The 20,204-nt window shown below is 41.2% G+C and overlaps 1 protein-coding gene across 3 annotated transcripts in view; it reads right to left on the bottom strand.

Moving 5' to 3' along the window:
- Nucleotides 1-1,607: 1,607 nt before the first annotated feature.
- The window catches only part of brca2 (BRCA2 DNA repair associated), a 48,814-nt gene continuing 30,217 nt past the window's right edge, over nucleotides 1,608-20,204 (bottom strand). The window contains exons 16-26 of one of the 3 annotated variants that reach the window (XM_042062977.1): nucleotides 17,519-17,689; nucleotides 17,119-17,443; nucleotides 15,280-15,435; nucleotides 15,036-15,186; nucleotides 14,842-14,954; nucleotides 5,178-5,391; nucleotides 3,193-3,359; nucleotides 2,913-3,051; nucleotides 2,401-2,654; nucleotides 2,137-2,259; nucleotides 1,608-2,045 (exon numbers count right to left, since the gene is read on the bottom strand). In XM_042062977.1, the coding sequence (XP_041918911.1) occupies nucleotides 1,719-2,045; nucleotides 2,137-2,259; nucleotides 2,401-2,654; nucleotides 2,913-3,051; nucleotides 3,193-3,359; nucleotides 5,178-5,391; nucleotides 14,842-14,954; nucleotides 15,036-15,186; nucleotides 15,280-15,435; nucleotides 17,119-17,443; nucleotides 17,519-17,689 (2,140 nt within the window). In that variant the 3' untranslated portion in view covers nucleotides 1,608-1,718. The remainder of the gene's footprint in view (nucleotides 2,046-2,136; nucleotides 2,260-2,400; nucleotides 2,655-2,912; nucleotides 3,052-3,192; nucleotides 3,360-5,177; nucleotides 5,392-14,841; nucleotides 14,955-15,035; nucleotides 15,187-15,279; nucleotides 15,436-17,118; nucleotides 17,444-17,518; nucleotides 17,690-20,204) is intronic. The other 2 variants (XM_042062978.1, XM_042062979.1) reach the window with 2 other exon arrangements.

The following is a 20,204-nucleotide window of genomic DNA, read 5'->3' as shown; positions in this document are numbered from 1 at the left end:
GTCCAAACTAACAAAATCAAAAAACACAAAAGTTAAAAATGAACAGTAAACAGGAGAGGTGGGAGAAAGTCATTGTTTGGCAAGTCACAAGTAAGTCTCAAGTCTTAACGTTGAAGTCTGAATCAAGTCCAAAGTCAAGACAGATATGTCTCAAGCAAGTGCAAGTCTTACCAAGGCCAATTTGAGTCCAAGTACTTATTTTTTTTCGAGCCCTAAACAAGTCACTGTAGTATTATTCAACCGCATAGGTCATCGATTTAGCTGGGAGGACCAGCAGTTAAGTTTTGAGAGGTTTAGCTCGAGGTGGTATGCCTTCATCCATGTAGATAATGTCTTAGAGGCAATCCGAGATCCGTGCAGAGACCAAGGAGTCATCAGGTGGAGATGACGGATAGAGTTAAGTGTTGTCTGCATAGCAGTGGTATGAGAAGCTGTGCGAACGGATAATCAGACCCAGAGAGGTGGTGTAGATAGTAAAGAGAAAGGGCCCCAGCACCACCGAGCCCTGGAGGAGCCCTGTGGCGAGATAGTGAGGTACAGACAACTGTCTAAGCCATGATCTGTTCAACGAGCACTCTGTGAGTTAGGATTCAAACCAGAGCAGAGCCAATTGAAAAGAGAGCAGAGCCCATGTTTGAGACCCATGTCTCAAAGACCCATGTTTGAGAGTATAGATAAAAGGATGCAGTGGGATGTTTGAGGATGGCCCCTTCCTGTTCCCCCATACTGTGCACCAGTGCACAAAGCAAGATCCATAAAGACATGGATGGCAGAGTTTGGCGTGGTCACAATTTAAGGGCTTATAAATCAAAATATTCTTCCAAGAGGGCATGCCCTGGACCCGCCTAGCATTTCTGGGGGCACAAAATGATTTTCTTTCATTCGGCCCAATATTTCTAGCGGTGCTCCTGCCCTGAACAAAGTCTTATTTTGTGAGAACAGCTGGGTTAATCGGTTAGACTACCACTGTGATTTAACATCGTTCCCAAATCCTAGTAAATTATGACGATATCTGCTAAAATATCAAATGAATCAAAGGATCTTTTTTGAGTGACAGTTCTACCCCATATAAGTAAATAATGACAATCATTTATGCTAAGCTTGAGTTAGGAAAATGGTGACATCTGTGATGTCAGAGAACTGTTATGATTGGCAGTCATACACGGAACACAAGACAGCCGTGCAACACATCTCTCTGTGAAGCTGTTGAAATAATGGATATATGAACAAAAGTACACATACATTTACATAACTTCTGAGGGGCTCAGTTTGCGTCATGGCCGATATCAACTAACCAGTAGGATGATGAGATGCAGTTGCAGACCACTCAAAACCAGTCAAAAACCACTCGATACAGTGCTATGCTATATATTTGAAACCTTTTTGATCAAAGGATATTTCTACCAATGGCCATGAAACTTAATCTATAACAGATTGATGCAACTATCTTTTTGTTTTCCTTCACTTATTTTTACTTTTGTTTTGCCTGTACATAGTGGACAGTGCCTTTGTGTCACTCAAACTTCCATTCAGGATCAATCATTAACTTAAAAAATGTGGTAGACAGGGAACATGATGAAGACAAAATGATGAGTCATATTCCTCAGTCTATATAATTAGGGTTTATTTACAGAAGTTACATTAGGCCTGTCCAATGCTACTGTCCTTGCGTCAAGTCATGCATTCAAATGGAAATTCAGTTTGGTTTATTTAACCAATCAATCCAGCAAATTCTGAGTGTTTATCAAGGCTAACTCCTCATCCTTCACCCATTCGTCTTCTGATCGAGGAAAGTTAGGCACTTGTGGTGATAGAATAGAGGTGTTGCTCTTAGTACACAGTATATCAGACCTCCGAGGAGGATTGAACGTTTTCTTCACATGAGGGGATATTGCAGCAACCAGGGGGCTAAGAGAAGGGGGAGAGGGGATACGTGATAGGTACTCAAAACCCCTTCGTCTCTTCAGGCTTTTTGGGTGGTTTCCCTCTGAGGTCCCGGTTGCCAGAGTCCCCTTGCCCACAGGGGTAATGGGCAGTTGTGGCTGCTGTGATGAATGAATGAATAAATAAATAAATTAATCTGGCATGATTTAGTGAATGTAATCATATAATTGCATCAGCTCACTGTCCTCTCACCTTATTCCATGCATTCTGACATGGATCAGATGTCAAACTTGAACATGACTGGGTCAATAAGCTTTGCATGGGGATTAAGTTAGACAGTTTCTCCTCTGCACTCTTAAAAAATTGGTCTAGGTTCTAAATGACACAAAACAGAACATCCCAGGTTAAGGAAATAGTAGTTAGTGTAATAATATAGTAGGGAAATAAACCAGCCAAGACATTTTGTAATGCAGGTGCTTTCCTCTATTAGAAAAAACTTGCATAAAAGAATAATACCTGCACTAGACTTTTTAGCTGTCTCGTTCGCTCCTGGGTATGAGGCTCTGAAGAGCTTGTTCTGAACGCTGTAAAGTCTCCTGCATACAAGGCTGGAATGGGTGCTGAGGCCTGACGGATGAGGGCGTTGCTCACAATTAAAAGGGTCTGGGGCTTCACAAGCTCCTCCACAGCCAGCTGCCTCAGAGTATTGGAGCAGCGGACAGACACAAAGTCCACCCTCTCATCAACTAGGTACAACACTGGAGAGAGACCTGCAATCATCAGCAAATGAAAGAGCATACCATCTTTAAAATTAGTCTCTACAAAATTCCATTTATTGTATACTAAAATTACATTTATTATCCTTGTATTATTCTTCTGAGCTTAATTATTGTAGCCAGAGTGAAGAGTTTTCCAGCCAGTTGCTGTGCTACAGCAGAACCAGTGTACAAAACTGCTAGAAACAAGCCAGAAACAAACAAATCAATATCTCAAGAGTCAAATTTAAATTATAAAGAGAATGAGGGTACCATTTTTGACACTGATGTAGATGACATATCCTACAACATCCACCTCCCCATAGGTAGAGTGGAATAAATGTCTCTGAAGAGAGTTGAAGCTTGGGCACTGACGTGGCTCAAATACTTCTTGTAACAGCTCCGGCACAACCTTAAGTACAAATACAAACAAAATCAATTCAAGATTGCCTGTATATTTTACCTAGCCTGTTCAAATCATGTATTATTTTCATACAGTAGTCATTGTAGCAGTAATGGTAGAAGCAGTAGCAGTAGTAGTAGAAGCAGTAACCTTCATATGCTCAAAATGTGTTTTCTTGGTGGCAGTGAGTGAGATAGCAGCGGTGCTGGCCTTCCTCTTGTCCTCTGATGTGGACAAGTGATAGGCTCGGTATCTACCCCCCTCCTTCAACAGTGAGACCAACTCCATTTTAGGGCGCCAGATGTTAAGCAGGAAAACTGTAAATCAAGAATCAAAGACTTAAGTGTTCACTGTGGTTATATTTCCTTCCTTATTACAGCTTTGACGGATGAATAAATAATTCATGTGATCTATCCGGCTCTAGTGCCGAGAAATCTCAGTGTTTCCAGCAGTGCTTTACAGCTTACCCCAACCTCCTGCCTTACTACATTTTCTAAAAGAAAAGGGGAAAAAAGATAATTTCATAGCTCTTATTGCAGAGCTATGTGCACTTTAGGCAGACTGTCCTTGCCCCGCTCTTTCTCAGGCTCTGTTTGTAACAGACTGAAAAACTGCTGCCTTTTAAGATTTAAGATAGGTAAAAAGGTAAGGTAAAAAACTGCTGCCTTTTAAAAGGTGCTTTAAGCGATGCCACACGTTTTTTAGGCTAAAACATTTTATGACACTTACTGCAAACATTACCTAACCAACCGCTAGCTGTCTGTGTCCTGATTACACTGTAAAAAGACGCGATCTCTGTGGACAGCCCAGGCTTCAAGAACAGCAACAAAAACCACCTGGACAAACCTAGCCCATGAAAACATAACAAACTGTTCCAGCAAATCACAGACGAGATGCACGTTTAGGAGAGTTTCAATTGCACGGGAGCAGCACGGGAGGGAGGGGGAGGAAGTAGCGAGCTAGCTCTCTTTTGTTTGAAAGTCAACAGAAGTGACGTTGCCCAGCATCGCTTAGAGCAGTGTTTTTCAACCAGTGTGCCGTGAGAGATCATCAGGTGTGCCGCAGAAAATTACCCAAATGTCACTCACTGGTCCAGAAAAGCAACTGTTGCATCAAAGAATTTATAACCACATGCTCTCATTGATTGTATGATTGCACTATTTGTGGTATGCAGGCATTGTACAACAGGGGCCCCATATCCAGTATTAACAGAATCATCACATATCCAGTTCATAACAACAACTAAATTAGATATAAATCACCTACAAATGAAACAGAGGGCGTTTGTTTTATTGAGCAGGTCTTGCATAGAAGCCATAATAAGCTTAATAAGCTGTGTATTATTTGAAATTTTAGGCTATGGTATGTTTATTTTTTCTTCACACAGGATGTTAGTGTGCCATGGGACATTTTAAATATCAAAAGTGTGCCGTGGGACAAAAAGGGTTGAAAAACACTGGCTTAGAGCACCTTTAAGATTTATGATATCTAACTTGGGAGCGAGGCAGCAAGTGCGGTTCGAAACCATAAAAACGAAGTTTTGCTAATCCTTTCTACAACATCTTAGAATTACCCAAATAACGACCGTTTTTGAAGGCTGCATCGATGCATACTCCATGCTCCCTACTACCCATAATCCTTTGCAGCAACGTCTGAAACCACTGTGAAAAGTAAACAAAGCTGGAGGATGACACTGTTGCATTCAAGTTGACTCTGACTACGTTGTGATAAGAACTTAGCAATTGCGGAGATCAAACATGCTGTAACTTTACAGCTCCTTGTCAATATCAACTACTCATGCAGGGCTAACTATATATAGGCTATATATATTTTTTTTACTTTTTTTTTTACATAACAACCCCCCAGACATCCACCACCTTTACTAGCAAATGTCCTGCTGGAAACACTGTAAATTAGATCTATTCAACAAAATATTCCAAACAAAAACAACCCTAGTCTCTCCTGTAGATTTAAAAGATGTAGATTTATGGTCTGATTTCAAACACTCAATACCTGGGTTTGTTCCCCGAGATGCATCCACATCAGCGGCAGAAAGAACATACCGGTAATATACTTTTAACAAGACACCAAAGCACACAACTGTGTATTGTGAGGGTACACATTTGATACAGTACTTGAGCCTTTACTGCTGCTGCTCTGCTGGCGGTTGGCGTCGCAGACTGCAAGTTTCCACACTGGGGTGACATCCCTACTGGCGCAACTGGCACTCCCCTGCTCTGCCTCCTGCAAAGCCCGTCGGAAACGGTCCTGCAGCTGCGCCTGCCTCCTCTCCTCCAATGAGCGTCTGAAGCTGCAAAGACTGGCCAACTGCTCCTCACGTAGGTCAGCCTAACATCACCACAACAATAATGTTAACACTGTTAGACTGCATTCTCTAGATATGACAAAATTGTACCTGATTGAGGAGATCAATGGCTTCGGCACAAAGGTGAACATATGGTACTGCAAAGTAGACTGGCTTTGGGCGCTCCAGGTGTGCATGGTGACAGACAGAGGTTTTGACCATTGTGGTATGACGCAACAGGTAGACGATCACATGGAGAATGCTTATCATACATCACCACTGTGTTTTTATACATAACATTTTCACTTGTAACTTATCACTTTTAAATTATTTCCAAAATTTCAATATAAAAAGGTACACAGCATAGCATTGTCCAAAAGGGTTTATCATGTTTAACATGAACAAAATGTACTCTACTAAACAAAAACTACAGATTTATCCAAACACATTACTAAGTGTAAAATAAAATGAAAAGTTAAGTAATGTTTAACTGTGTGTTTCCTCATTGCTACATGAATACTTCAAAATTTCTTTTTTAAACTATTACACACTTACAGTGCAACCATGTTTTCCAAATTTTGTTATGTTTAGACCACAAAATAGAAGGTGTTTGGAGTGTTTTGTAAATTTATAAAAAAAATACAAGACTGAAATATTCTATTCTATTACATAAGTATTCGGACCCTTTGTTATGATATGACGCTTGCAATTGAACTCTGGTGCATCCTACTTCTATCAATGGTGATAGAATTAAGGTATAACTTATATTTGTGGATGTTATAACATGTAAAGTGCAGCTTGCCAAACCCACAGGCAGCTTGATTGTGACTTTGTTTGTGACACACTGTGTAATGGTCGCGTTGATGTAGGCCTAGCCCATATAATTAGTACAGCGGCTAAGGCCAGATTTTTACCTGAAGCGTTCAGTTTTTGCAGAAAGCATGAAACTTGGTACAGGTATAGTACTACCCCTAGTGATCAAAAATTGAAATGGACCCCAACACATTGCGCCCCCTAGTGGCCCCTATCGTGACTTCAAATATGGCCGCCAAAATATGCCCTTTTTTCTACATTTATAATGCTATACTGTTTTTAACACATAATATGACGTGTCTATAGCATAATTAAAATGGCAGACATGTTGGATTTTAAGGAAGTAGCCATACATTCTGACACCGAGTCAAAAACTGGGGTGCATTTAGGCTATGTGTGAAGTGTCGACTGTGTGACTAAACCCTGCACTTGCCTGGGCTCAATCCTTCTAATTTGCCCCCTAGAGGCTGGCATGCTAGCAAGGAGGCTAAAACCCATGGATGCTAGTGTCTGTCAAGTCTCTTAAAGAAACATATGCTGCCTTTTGGGAAATAGTTAGATAAATTAGTACATAACCCAGTCCAACACATCCTACTGTTAGCCTAATTCAATTGAGGTGGGTGGGGCCAATTAGCATATGCTAAAGTTTCTTATAGTGATTGTTTGAAAAGGTCTATTTTGTTTTATTGTAGTTTAACATTTTGCATCCCATAAACTTATTATGCCTGTCAATGAAGCTAATTTAAATATGTAATACCTTATGAGTTTAGCTCCCTCCTGACACATTAGGGCTCTTGCTAGTCAGTGAACCAGCACTTTTAGGACACTTGCTAGTGCGTTCAGCGCCCAGTCCTTGGGTGTGCTTTGTGGTGGAAACACCAAAAGCTCAAGACAGGTAAAGTTAAGTATTGTCCGCATAGCAGTGATAATCAAATTCATGGGAGCAAATGGTCTCACCCAAGGAAGTGTGTATATAAAGAAAAGTAGGGGCCCTAATACTGATCCGTGAGGCACACCTGTGGTGAGGTCATGTGCTCTTTAAGGTAGGATTTAAACCAGTCAAGGGCTTTCCTAGACATCCCAGTTCAGATAGTGTAGAAAGGAGAATGTCATGGTTAACAGTATCGAAGGCTGCAGATAAGTCTAGTAGAATGAATACTAATGACTTAGCAACTTAGATGAAGACTTAGCTACTCTCAATGCGTCGGTCACAGACAGAAAAGCAGTTTCAGTAGAATGACTCAGACTGCATAGGGTCTAGCAGGTTGTTCTGATATAGTCCAAGACTTGCTTGAAGACCACTTTCTCAAAAAACTTTGACAAGAAAGGAAGAAGGGAGATAGGTCTGTAAAAACAGGAATGGTTTTAGAGGTGGTGGCAAATGATACATTTTCCATCTTTATCCTCCTTGATTGAATTTTCACTAGTGTCACTACTGCATAAGCCTATACCTGGAGCCTACAAACGTTGCACAGGTAGTCTAACTCCTCCAGAAAGGCACACCAATACATTCCATTGCTGTGTCTCCCAGCACAGTCTCAAGAGCATGTAGGAGATTCCAGGAGACAGTTGCTCTAGGAGAGCTGGGCAGGATGGTAGAGGGTCCTTAACCCAGCAGCAGGACCAGTATCTGCTCCTTTGTGCAACAACAAACAGTAAGAGCCCTGCCAGAGCCCTACAAAATGACCTCTCCAGGCCGCTGGTGTGACTGTCTCTGACCACACTGTCAGACTTCATGAAGGTGGCCTGAGGGCCCGATGGCCTCTGGAAGGACCTATGCTCACTGCCCAGCACCGTGCAGCTCAATTGGCATTTTCCATAGAATACAAAATTGGCAGGTTCGCCATTGACACCCTGTGCTTTTCACAAATGAGACCAGGTTCACCCTGAGCATGTGACGTCTAAAGATGTCTTGGAGAATGTAATGCTGCCTGCAACATCATTCAGCATGACCAGTGATAATCTGCATCCTTGGAAGGACGCAAACACCTCTATGGGCAAGAAAACTGCACCCTCACTGCTCTTAGGCATCAGGATGAAAACTTCAGACCCATTGTCGGACCCTGTATTGGTGCAGTGGGCCCTGGGTTCCTCCTGGTGCACAACAATGGCTGGACACATGTAGCGAGAATGTGGAGGCAGTTCCTGGAGGATGAAGGCATTGATACCATTGACTGTCCCCCAACACTCTCCTGACTTAAATCCGATTGAACACCTCTGGGACATTATATTTTGGTCCATACAACACTGCCAGGTTGTACCACCGACTGTCAAGGAGCTCAGTGATGGCCATGTCCACATCTGGGCAGGGCTTGAAAACGAAATTATTTTTCAAACGTTCCGTTCCGAACGGTTCAGGTAGGCCTATGTTTAACGTTTTCGTTCTTGCATGCGTTCCGCCACCAACATATCGGTCCTGAACCGGTTCGGAACGCAAAATATCGTTCGTTCTTAAAGTTCCGGCAGTGTTTGGCGGGCCTATCAAGTCTATTTTTGTGGACTTTACCTTAGAATAGACATACTCATTATTTCCTCTTGATTTAGCCTATATCGTAGCTATGCCCAAAAATAATAAATCACAGGCGGCATCCAAAAACATTCAGATGGGCTATCCATCCCATAGCCTACAGACTTACTATAGGCCTAACCTATGCCTATAAATAATTTCTTATCAAAAATATTTCTGGATACGTGCTAAACTCCTCCTGGTTGTAGCCTAAGTTTTATCCATATGGAGATCTTCAAAGGCTTGCGCTATAATTCCAACCCTGTTTATAAACGAACCTGTCTGTTGCTGACAAGGCCTATCTCAAATTTCCTGTTTAACTCTTCTACATAGAATAGGCTATAATTGCGCAAACATTTCAAATCCCGACTTTAAAACGACAAAGCGTGGACAGGCAAAATAGGCTATTACGCATAGGCTACAAACAATTTCCAAATCAGTTTCAGTAGCCTACGCTACGAGCTGGCCTAAGATCCGAAGTGGCAGACGGATAGGTTACATTACAACAGTAAGACAAAATATACACATTTGGACCAAAGGTCCATTTATTCGTTTTTTTTTTTTTTTCAAACTGCAGAAATCAAATTATTAGGCTGTTCGCCTACAGTAGTTGGCTACATAGCGGCTTGTTATCTCACATTAACAGTGTAAATGCGGGCTTGTTTTTCGCACAACCGGAAATAGTCTCCCTGACATAGGATATGCTTTTGCGAAATTTTATAAAATATATAGAGAACGAAAAAAAAACGTTTTTGCGAAATTTTAACCGGTTTTGTGGATTTCAGAATAACGTTTCTGTTCCGGAACAGTTGAAGACCATTTTGTTTTCGTTTCCGTTCCTAGTAAAATTCCGTAAAATTCTGTTCGTTTTCGGTTTTCGTTCCTTGAACCGGTTCGGAGCCCTGCATCTGGGAGCAGATCCCCCAGGACACCATCCGCCGTTTCATTAGGAGCATACCCCGATGCCATCAAGCATGTCGGGGCCATACGAACTACTGAGTACCATCATTAGTTGCTGCGCTGAAATTCAAGCAAAATGGACTAGCTTGCTGAGTCATTTTTTCCACTGGGTCTTTGAATTCAGTCCTCTGTGGATTGATCATTTTCATTCCCAAATAACAAAGTGGCATCCTTTTGTTCCCAACATATTACCCAGTCCATATCAGTTTGAATCCTACCTCACAGGATGCTCGTTTAATGCATCATGGCTTGGACAGCTGTCCGCACCTCACCATCCCACCACAGGGGTCCCCCAGGGCTCAGTACTGGGCCCCCTTCCCTTTGCTATCCACACCACTTCTTTGGGACAGATTATCCATTCACACAGCTTCTCATACCACTGTTATGCAGATGACACACAGCTTTATCTGTTCTTTCCACCTGATGACCCCTTGGTCTCGGCACGGACCTCGGATTGCCTCTCAGACATATCTACATGGATGAAGGCACACCACCTCCAGCTAAACCTCTCAAAAACCAAACTGCTGGTCCTCCCAGCTAAACCTACTGCTCCCACCTACTCGAATGCCCTCATACAGGCATATGCTACCCCCCGACCGTTGCGCTCTTCAGACAAACATGGTCTATCTCTGCCAAACTTTTCATCTGTTGTTCCTCGTTGGTAGAACGCACTACCAGTTCCTACTAGAGCTACTAGAACTCCTGAAGACCCAGCTCTTCAGAGAATATCTCTCTCGTAGCACTACTTACAACTAGCTAATTCTACCACTTACCACCTGACTTGACTGTATAAAAACAGCACTCACTGGTGCACTTTTCCCTATTGCACTCTACCTTTTTGAATTGTTTTAAATGGTTCTAGAATTGTTGAGAGAATTATTTTAAAAGCGTTAAACTGTTTCCCAGGTTGTAAGTCGCTTTGGCTAAAAATGCGTCAGACAAATGTAATATAATGTAGATATCCAGCATGATGTTTTTTCCCCATTGAGATCTGATGTTATTTATTTTTTAAAGTGTATAATTTTTTTGAGCAGTGTATAGTAAGAGTTAAGGTTTGCTCAGAAAGAGAAGAAGGTAGAATATAAATTTATTGATGTAGGTAGTTACTTCAATTAACCAAGATATAGAATAATTGGCTTATTTTCTTACACATAGTGGCCATATTGGAAACTTACCAGATTATACTTGATGCCTCGTGTATTATTGAGGTTGTCATGTTATAAAATGACTGTTCAAACTTTGAAATAGTTTTTGAATGATATTTCTATCATGAATAACAATAGAGATGGTCTATATTTTCACATTTGGTATCCGCCATATTGGATTTCAAAATGGCCAACATCAAGTTTGTTTGGAAATCATGTCAATAGCTTCCTTGACCCCAAAAATTGAGTGTTAGAACTTAAAAGACTTTTTTTATCTGGTTTCATTTTGAAGTTGTATCAACAATTCTATTAAGAATGGTAGTCATATTTTAATTCAAGATGGCGGTCACTAGAAGGCGCTATGTGTTGGGGTCCATTTCAATTTTTGATCACTAGGGGTAGTAGTATAACTGTGCCAACGATTCCGGTGCTTAGCCGCTGTACTAAATAGGTTTCCAAGTGGTCTGCTTCCCCTGAAAAAGGGGCGGGGACGTAACACATTCAAAGATCATGTCTGTGTAATAATCTCTCTCAATATCTCTGTTCCCTGATTGGTTGGTGGCTCTCGGTAGATTTTCTACATAAGAAATCCAAAGAAATCTCATCTGTGCCAGCTTCAGTACTTAATCGAAACAAAATTGACGTCTTGAAAAGCACCATGAATTGCTTAAGAATTTAGGCATTGGTGAACTCCGAGGAAACAATCAATTCTTCAGAAATATTTGTCTGCACAATTGTAAACTTTACATTTCATCTTAACCCTCAAAAAAATTCTCATTTGTCAAATATGCCTGCTCAGTTATAAAGTTTCAGCAATTTGTTTTTTTCAGGTAATTAGCATAGGCATAATAGATTTTTTCCCCTTTTTTTCCACAGGCTGTGCCCTTGATTTATTGACCAAGGGAGATTTCTGAGAAGCACACGTGACCAATATGAATTTATTTACATGGTATAATGCGATCCGCCCAAAGAAAGTGCCCAAAATCGTCATTTTGGCAACCATTTTGTTTATGCTAATTAGATGGTCAAAAACACAAAATTCAGCTTGGGAACAGGGCTAGTTGGATTCAGCACACCTCTAGGATGCACATCTCAAAAATAGCACTTGTCTATGATGCTTGCAATTAAGCTCTGGTGCATCCTACTTCTATCAATGGTCTTTGAGATGCTTTTACAACTTAATTGGAGTCCACCTGTGCCTAAATGAATTCACTGGACATTATTAGGAGAGGCACACATATATAAGGTCTCACAGTTGATGGTGTAAGTCAGAGTGAAAACCAAGCCGCAAGGTCGAGAGAATTGTCTGTAGACCCGCAAGACAGGTTTGTATGAAGACACAGATCTGGGGAAAGATACAAGCTTTCCCCAACATTTCTGCAGCATTGAAAGTGCCCAAGACCACTGTAGCCTCAATCATTCTCAAATGGAAAAGTTTGGAACAACCAACAGTCGAAGACGAAGGGCCTTAGTCAGACAGGTAACCACGGACCCAATGGTCACTATGAATGAGCTCCAGAGTTCCTTTGAGAAGATGAGAGAAGCGTAGGAAAGAAGGACAACAATCAGTGCAGCTCAGTGACTGGTTTCTTCCACATGTCGTTGGGAATTGTGGCCAAATAGTTCAGTCTTTGTTTCATCAGACCAGATGTTTTTACTTTTCATGGTCTGAGAGTTGTTCAGGTGCTTTTTGGCAAACTCCCGGCAGAAAATGACTTCCATCTGGCCATTTTACTTTATCTTTTTTTTATATATATAAATGTACAAAACACTCCAAACACCTGCTGTTTTGTGGAGGATTGTGTGTAGATTGATGAGAAAAACAATATTGAATCCATTTTAAGATAAGTCTGAAACATAACAATGTGGAAAACTTCAAAGGGTCTGAAAACTTTCTGGTTGCACTGTATCTGTAATGTCATTACATTGGTGGTGTGTAGGTGCTATTCGCCTTATTCACCCGCGACCAAAACGAGGCTACAGGGTACACTTGCCATTACTCTGTTTGCAAGCTGCCAAAAAACACTCACTGAAAAAGAACAGGCCAGTGAACCCTTCTTTTTCGGTGAGCTATTTTTTTTTTGCAAACGGAGTGCATTACTGCCATATTCTGGACCGAGGTGTAATGGCAATTGTACCCTGTAGCCTCGTTCTGGCGGGGTGAATAAGGTGAATTCAGCGACAAGACCGTAAATAAAGAAGGGGTAAGCGCCAGTGTTGTGCGAAAGTTCATGAACTTGTTCATATTTTGGGCAAACGTGAACTGAACATACTGTATTACTGCCTGATGAAAGTTACTGTGAACACGTTCATTCTGGTGTCTGTGAACTGCACGCTCTCTCAGTTTAACTTCCTTCAATAGGGTGCCAGATTTCTATGGAGCCTTCCAGGCGAAACCTGGCACACTGTAAAAACACCGTAAACACCGTAAACAGGCCTTAATAGGTAGCGGAAAAAACACCTGATCTGGTAAGGCCAGCCACCAGTGTCGCACCACCGCATGAGTCATCAAAACAAAAGCATCATGTAGGCCAGCATTTCTCTATGGGCCGCAGTCCACAACGTGGACACTGCTGGTCTTGGAATGAAATTATTCCCAGGGCTTCATCTGATAATTTGCTGCACAATTGATCAAGGAGCGGCGGACCGACAGAAAAAGAAAACAAATGTTTCTGCAATCAGTATGAAATACTTGCTAATTTTGTTGTCATCAAACATAGAGGCGAGCGTCTGTTGTGTCGACCAGTCATGAAAACTGGGTCTAATTCCAGACTCTTTTCTTCAGTGGTTTCATGTTGGTGGAATGAATTGCCCAGTGCTCTCCGTTCCTGTGGTAGTTTTGGGTCGTTTAAGAGGGGTCTAAAGACATTCCTATTCAACTTATACTTAGTTGTTTAAGCGCTTATGTGTTATGGTTTGTATAATGTTGTTTTATTTCAATTGGGCTGTTAATTAATTTGACATTATTGTTTATTATTGATATTCTCCTTAATGTAGTCTTAGCATGTCATTGTTTGGTAACACTTTATTTTAAGGTTCACATGTTAGCCACCAATACATACCTAATTAATACCTGTATTAGTGACTTGTAAGGCATGTGTTAGGCAACATTAACCATTTGTTAGGTGTGTATTCACACATTTCTTGTTCATGACTAATTAGGCCTTTATTATTGATATAATCTTAATAATGACCTTGTAAGGCTTGATCTCTACATACTAATTAGTAGTAAGTAACAAAATAGAATATGCATAACCTACTTGTATACTGTCTGAATAAATCCCAAATAGTAGGAGAACAGTTGTATAATAAGCAAGTGTATGGCTCAACCTCATTGCTGCATTTCACTGCCCAGGTTGCTGTGTGAAATAGCACTTAATAACTGGGAGATTGGCTCCCATTCTAAAGTGGAACTGGCTCCCATTCTAAAGTGGAAACTGGTTCCTTGGTAGCAAGCACATCATCATCAGTAATACCTCTGCAGAATGTACTTATTAGTCATGAATTGCTTCCATATTCTAAAGTCAGGCATTATTATTATTAAGAATTATATAATGGGAACAGTCTAGACTATAACTCCTGGTCAATACAGACATTCTTTACCCTTAATACATTGCTAGTGCATACATTGTTCATTCAAAATATGGTCCCTGTTCTAAAGTAGACATTTCGCACTTCAGTCACATCCACAACAAACCTGAAACGGCACATTGAACTGAAGCATGATGTATCACTGTCATACCAGTGACAGTGGTTCTCAACCTATTTGGGGCTAAGGCAAACCAAACATTAAAACAAAAAGTTCAATCTATCACACACATTATTATAGACTATAACAGCCAGAGTTCATTCTCATATACCACATTTCTTCTCTGCTCAGGTTGGTCACTAGAAAATTCCGGATTCCCATTCCTATTCTAGAATGGCTCAAATCCCTCTGGTCACCGTGCTCTTATCATTCTCAAGAACAACTGATGCTGTACGGCATACTAATAATTTGTGGCCTAAAACCATGTGTTCTAGTTTCACTGTCCAACCCCTGTATGTCCGCCGGTCTGTCTGTGACTGACCTGTAGGTACGTTGGGTCAGACTCCATGGCCTCATGAAGTTCCTCCCCATCTTGTAAAGTTTCCATCTCTCGACGACTAAGTGTCTGTTTCTGTACCCTCCTATTTTTCCTTTCTGCGAGACAAAAGAAAAAGGTTCAGTCAAGCTATGCTGAGAATATATAAGATGATTGACATATTTAGGTATGCAAAATACTTTGCTCCTCCTCCTTCTCCAGCTGAGTCTGAATGCGGCTGAAGAGTGACTCCATGGCCTTCTGCTTCTGTTCCTCATGACTCCTGGCTTCCCTTTCCTCAGCACGCTCACTGCGGAAGATGAACACCCCTCCAGCTGTTTTCTCCATCCACTGTTGGGGCGGAAGTCTCACACATAAAATACCAACAGTCTCACACACTGAATTCCTTTAGGGTGCCATGCGTCATGAGGTGACTCGTCCTACCTGCATGGGGTAGCTCCTGAGCACCAGTAAATTCACACAGCCCACCACACCTCCATCACTGAACAAGGTGTCTAGCTGGAGCTGGAAAGGGCGTGGGTCACAGTGGTATCCCAGCCTGGTATCCCACCGTGCTGGTCTGGTGCTGTTAGCTGAAATCTACAGGTCACCCAGGAGCAAGAGTCAACAGTCAGTAAATGAGGGAGAGGGAGCTAATGTTTTAGCTAACTTAGGCGGATAGGTATAAGGCTGTTAGCAAGAATCAAGTTCACTCCATGCAAAACTCAGTGACCGAGACCATGTTATCTATTTTGTCCAACCTCTGTAAATCATCCCTGAATCTTATTGGGTCTAGGGCTGTTAATGAATAATCGATGATCTATTATTTGTCATTAAAGGAACACGCCAACATTTTGGAAAATGAGCTTATTCACCATCTCCCCTAGCCAAGAAATCTAGACGCACCCTAGTAATTTGCAGCCAGGGTTGTCTAGCAACTCTCCGTTGGCTTGCGAGCTGAAAAAATGAAACTTCTATCAGGTCAATTACATTGTGTATAGAGTCGGCAAAACTCATGAGTCCCATGCTTTTTCCCACCAGCAGAGCTAGTTGGCTAGTTGATCAAACTTTTGCCAACATATAAATGAGAAAATGTTGGTGTTTTTATCTCACTATTTGGGTGCTATAGGCTAGTTGGAACTGCCCACCTGGTGGGTGCTTCAGGCATGCACAGAGACAAGAAGTGTATGCATCGTCTTATCTAACTATGGGGGGAGACTGTGAATAAGCCAATTTCCCAAAATGTTGGAGTGTTCCTTTAAGAAATTAGTCGACTGATTTTGAAAGTAAATGAATATCCGTGAAGGTCTCGCGCATTTTTGAAACAGCACAAATTTTGTGTGCAGAAGTGGAGAGTTACCTTGAAGATAGCCTGTCTCCCCTGGATACAAATTCCACAGATTGGTGGAAAATCAACATAACAAAATTCCCGATGTTTGCTAAATTGGCACGGTGCTATCTATAAGTGTAGGCTATATGTGTAGGCCTACCCACAAACTGAGTCCCATCTGAGCTAGTATTTTCAGCAGCCAGATTGACAGTAAACAGATTGCCACACGCCTCACCCCAGAACATGTAGATATGTTATTTTTTCTGAGTGAGAACATATAGACTAATGACAGGTGTCCAGCTCCAGCCCTTTTTTTTAGCCTTCATGTGTCATGTCATGTTGCATAGCCAACCACTTGCTAATAAAGAAATTGCCATGATTATCCAATAGTTTAAAAATTTGAATGAGACATGGCATTAGTTTTTACATTTTTCCCAACGTTCGTTTTCATTCAGGTGTCCAGCCTATTTCAAAAGTACCCTATATTGATATTATTGATATTATTTTTGCTTTGGTTTTGCTTTGGTTTCCTACAAGTGTCCTGCCTATTTCTTTTTCAAGCCTTTATGTTGCCGCAGCGATCATATATACATTTAAAAGTTGAATGTAAAATGGCCCTTTTCAATAGTCATTTATTGAGGAAGGTATCAGGTCAGCTGTGTGTGTTATCGTAATGCGGGGTGTGATGGGGGGCAGACGGGTGACGTCCGAGTTTAGTGAATAATTGATTATAGTTCATTAACATTAGTAAAAGTCTATTGAGAAAATTCCTGTAAATTTGCAACCAAGGCAGCGATGCACATCTCTCGCAAAACTCTGAACAGTAAAACATGTGAGGAACCTCTTACCCCTTGCATTTCTCAGACACCCATTTCACAATTTGTCGTGGAGAACTATGATCATGTGACTGTGACGGATGTGGCCAATTCGATCTGTTAATGATGCTCTCTCACCTTCAACATCAAAGATTTAGGAGCCTCCAGAGGAGAGCAGGCATCCTGAGAGCCCACCAGCTCAGCTCCATGAGTCACCAGCTTGTCTCCCACACTCAAGCGCCCTCTCTGCAGCAAAGTAGTAAGGGGAGGGTCGAGTGCAGCCCTGATCATGTACCAGCCATCAGTTAGCCAGATGGTGGATATTGGTCCTTCAGTTTTGCCGGTTGTTCCAGAGGTCTCCACATCACACACACACAGGACCAATGTCTTGGCTGGGGAGTCATCTCTCTCCATGATCTTCCTCAGGGCTGATCTCTGGCTCCTGTCCACCTCCACATCATACCTGATTAACCAAGTACAGTCAGCTCACCATATCTGAGCCAGGTTCTCTATGTGTAGAAACAGGAGGGAGCTGTACCTGTACTTTAGTTGCAGTAGCACCTGCTCTGGGGTAAGGCAAAGGCCTCCCAGCTCCTGGGGAAAGGCCCTCTCCATGGAAGCCCTCTTCCACACTATCCAGCGGTAGTGGTTATACACCCATTCCTCGCTGATCAGCTGCGGGTCCACACCAGGAGTATCACACAGTGCTCTGGTTAGGAAGGAATTTCACAAAAATAACATACCTGCGCACATTCTGCCACTGGCTTAAGCACCTTTTCAGCTAAGCGCTACCGAGGGCTGTATTAAGGTCGAGTGCCACTATAAGGCGAAACAAAATATTGCTCGATGTCGGCAGCGGACCTAGTTCTAAATACATGTATGTTAAACAGAACGTTACAAATTAACATTGCAGTATCAAATTTGGTGCTTAACCCTCTATTGCATGCTATATGAAATAATGGATTAAAAAAATATTTGGCCACACTTATTTACAAAATGAAGCACAATAAGCAATTAAAAAATATTTTGAAAAAATATTTTTGGAACAGATACATTTCAGTATGTTACCTTGGAGCAACAACATGCAACAGCGGTAATAAATAGAAAAAATTGATTTAATTGAAAAAACACATTTTTCTGATTTTATCAATCACATTTTATGAAAGTATTCATTATCTTTATTTTGACTTAGTTTTGTATCTGCCATGATGGTTTTTACTCTGTTCAGCATCTTTTTTTATTATACTAATACCTTTTGTATATCTGTATCCATGCTTCTTGTTTTAAGCACTGTTGTCACTGTCATGTCACTTTCTCTATTGTTGTCCTTCTGTAAGTGTTGTCTGTGTGTGTGGAAGCAGCCTACTCACTCTACTGCAAACCAAATCTACCCTCGGGTATAAATAAAGTTACCTTACCTTTATATATTAGTATATATTACTTTATTCAAACTCAAAGGGAAATAATGGTGTAACAGCATCCATTAACTAGAAATGCCTTTCCAAGGAATTGCCAGTGCATGAAAATGCAAAATGTAAGATGTTGAATAGCATATGTAGTTAAAACAGACAATGCAAAGATAGTTACTATGGTGTAAGTAGGGTAATTGAGATGGTTGTTAGGTTGTTGCTAGGGCAGACATGGTGGTTGCTATGCTAATAAAAACGGTTGCAATGCTGGTTGTTGGTTAATCATGTTGGTTGCTTTGGTGATTGCATATGAAGGTAGATTGGGTGCAAAAGTGGCGAGCACATTTAACTGCAGAGTTTGCATGTGCACACCAAAATCATAAATGTGTAACAGTAAAGTTGAAGTTGTACATATTTTTTTATATCTTGTTAACACAAAATAGGGGCTACGGGTTCACAAATCCTTTTTACAGGTACACAAATCCTATCCTGTGAGTCACAACTTTCAAGAGTCACGCACTCGACACTTATGCTCCAATCGTTGCAGCGCAGTTGGTGCGAAACACATTTGCAAATCTGTGTTTCATAATCTGAGAACATGCACAACATTTGTGCATTTGTAAACCCAAATGTGAACTAATGCATCCAAAGTTGTGCATCTGTGAAATCATTTCTCATTAATAAAATTCTACAGATCGCTTTGATTTTCTTGCACGACTACAAGTCAATTGATACAAGTGCTCGAATCTGCTTCTACGAGTGACGATACTTTTGCTCCTGGCTAGGTGATACAATAGGAGCAAAAAGATTTGTATGTGTGCACGTCGAGCGAATCAATCGAGAAAACAAGGTGGCCGGATCTGGATCCTGGATTGCGCTCAGACTACCATTGCCTGCTCATAAAGTAAGTAACCTCAGCATGTTTCCTTATCAATGAAGGACACACGATTTATAGTTTATAGTGTGCACATGCAAAATCTGCAGTTAAATGTGCTCGCCACTTTTGCACCCAATATACCTTCATAGTTGCAAGGTTAACTGAGATGGTTGCAAGGTTAACGGAGATGGTTGCTAGGGTGTTGCTTGGGTAGATACGGTGGTTGCTTTGGTAAATAAGTGGTTGCTAGAGTAATCATGTTGGTTGACAATATCAAAGTGGTTGCTAGGTTGTTACTGGGGTACTTGAGATGGTTGCTAGAGAATTGCTAGGGTAGATATGGTGGTTGCAATAATAAAGTGGTTACTATAATGATGGTTGCTAGGGTAATCATGTTGGTTACTATGGTGGTTGCTAGGTTGACATAGTGGTGGTAGTTGGTAGATTGTTGCTAGGTTAATTGAGATGGTTGCTAAGGTAGATATGGTGGTTGCTATGCAAAATAAGTAGTTGCTATGCAGGATGATTGGGTAATCATGGTGGTTGCTATGTTGACATAATGTGATAGTTATTAGGTTGTTACTAGGGTAATTGAGATCATGCTAAGGTGTTGCTAGGGTAGATATGGTGGTTGATATGCTAAATAAGTGGTTGCTCGGGTCATGTTGGTTGCTATGGCGGTTGCTAGGTTGATATGACAGGAGTAATCGTGTAAATCGTTTGTTTTTATGTAATGTTCGTAATTGGGGGCCAAGCAGCGAAGCTGCGAGGCAACCCATAGTGATTCTACCTTTTCTTCTTATTATTACACACTCTTTCTGCTGTCATTGAAGTCTATGGCAGCCCATAGAACCGTACAGTAAAAAGTTGTGAAATTTGGCACATTGATTTGGGACAGTATAAAAATGAATTTGAGCAAGTTTTATGCCTGAACCACA

This window comes from Alosa sapidissima, chromosome 15 (genome assembly GCF_018492685.1).
Source record: "Alosa sapidissima isolate fAloSap1 chromosome 15, fAloSap1.pri, whole genome shotgun sequence".
NCBI lineage: Eukaryota > Metazoa > Chordata > Actinopteri > Clupeiformes > Clupeidae > Alosa > Alosa sapidissima.
The sequence above is the reverse complement of the archived record's forward strand: the minus strand, read 5'-3'. Positions and strand labels throughout refer to the sequence as shown.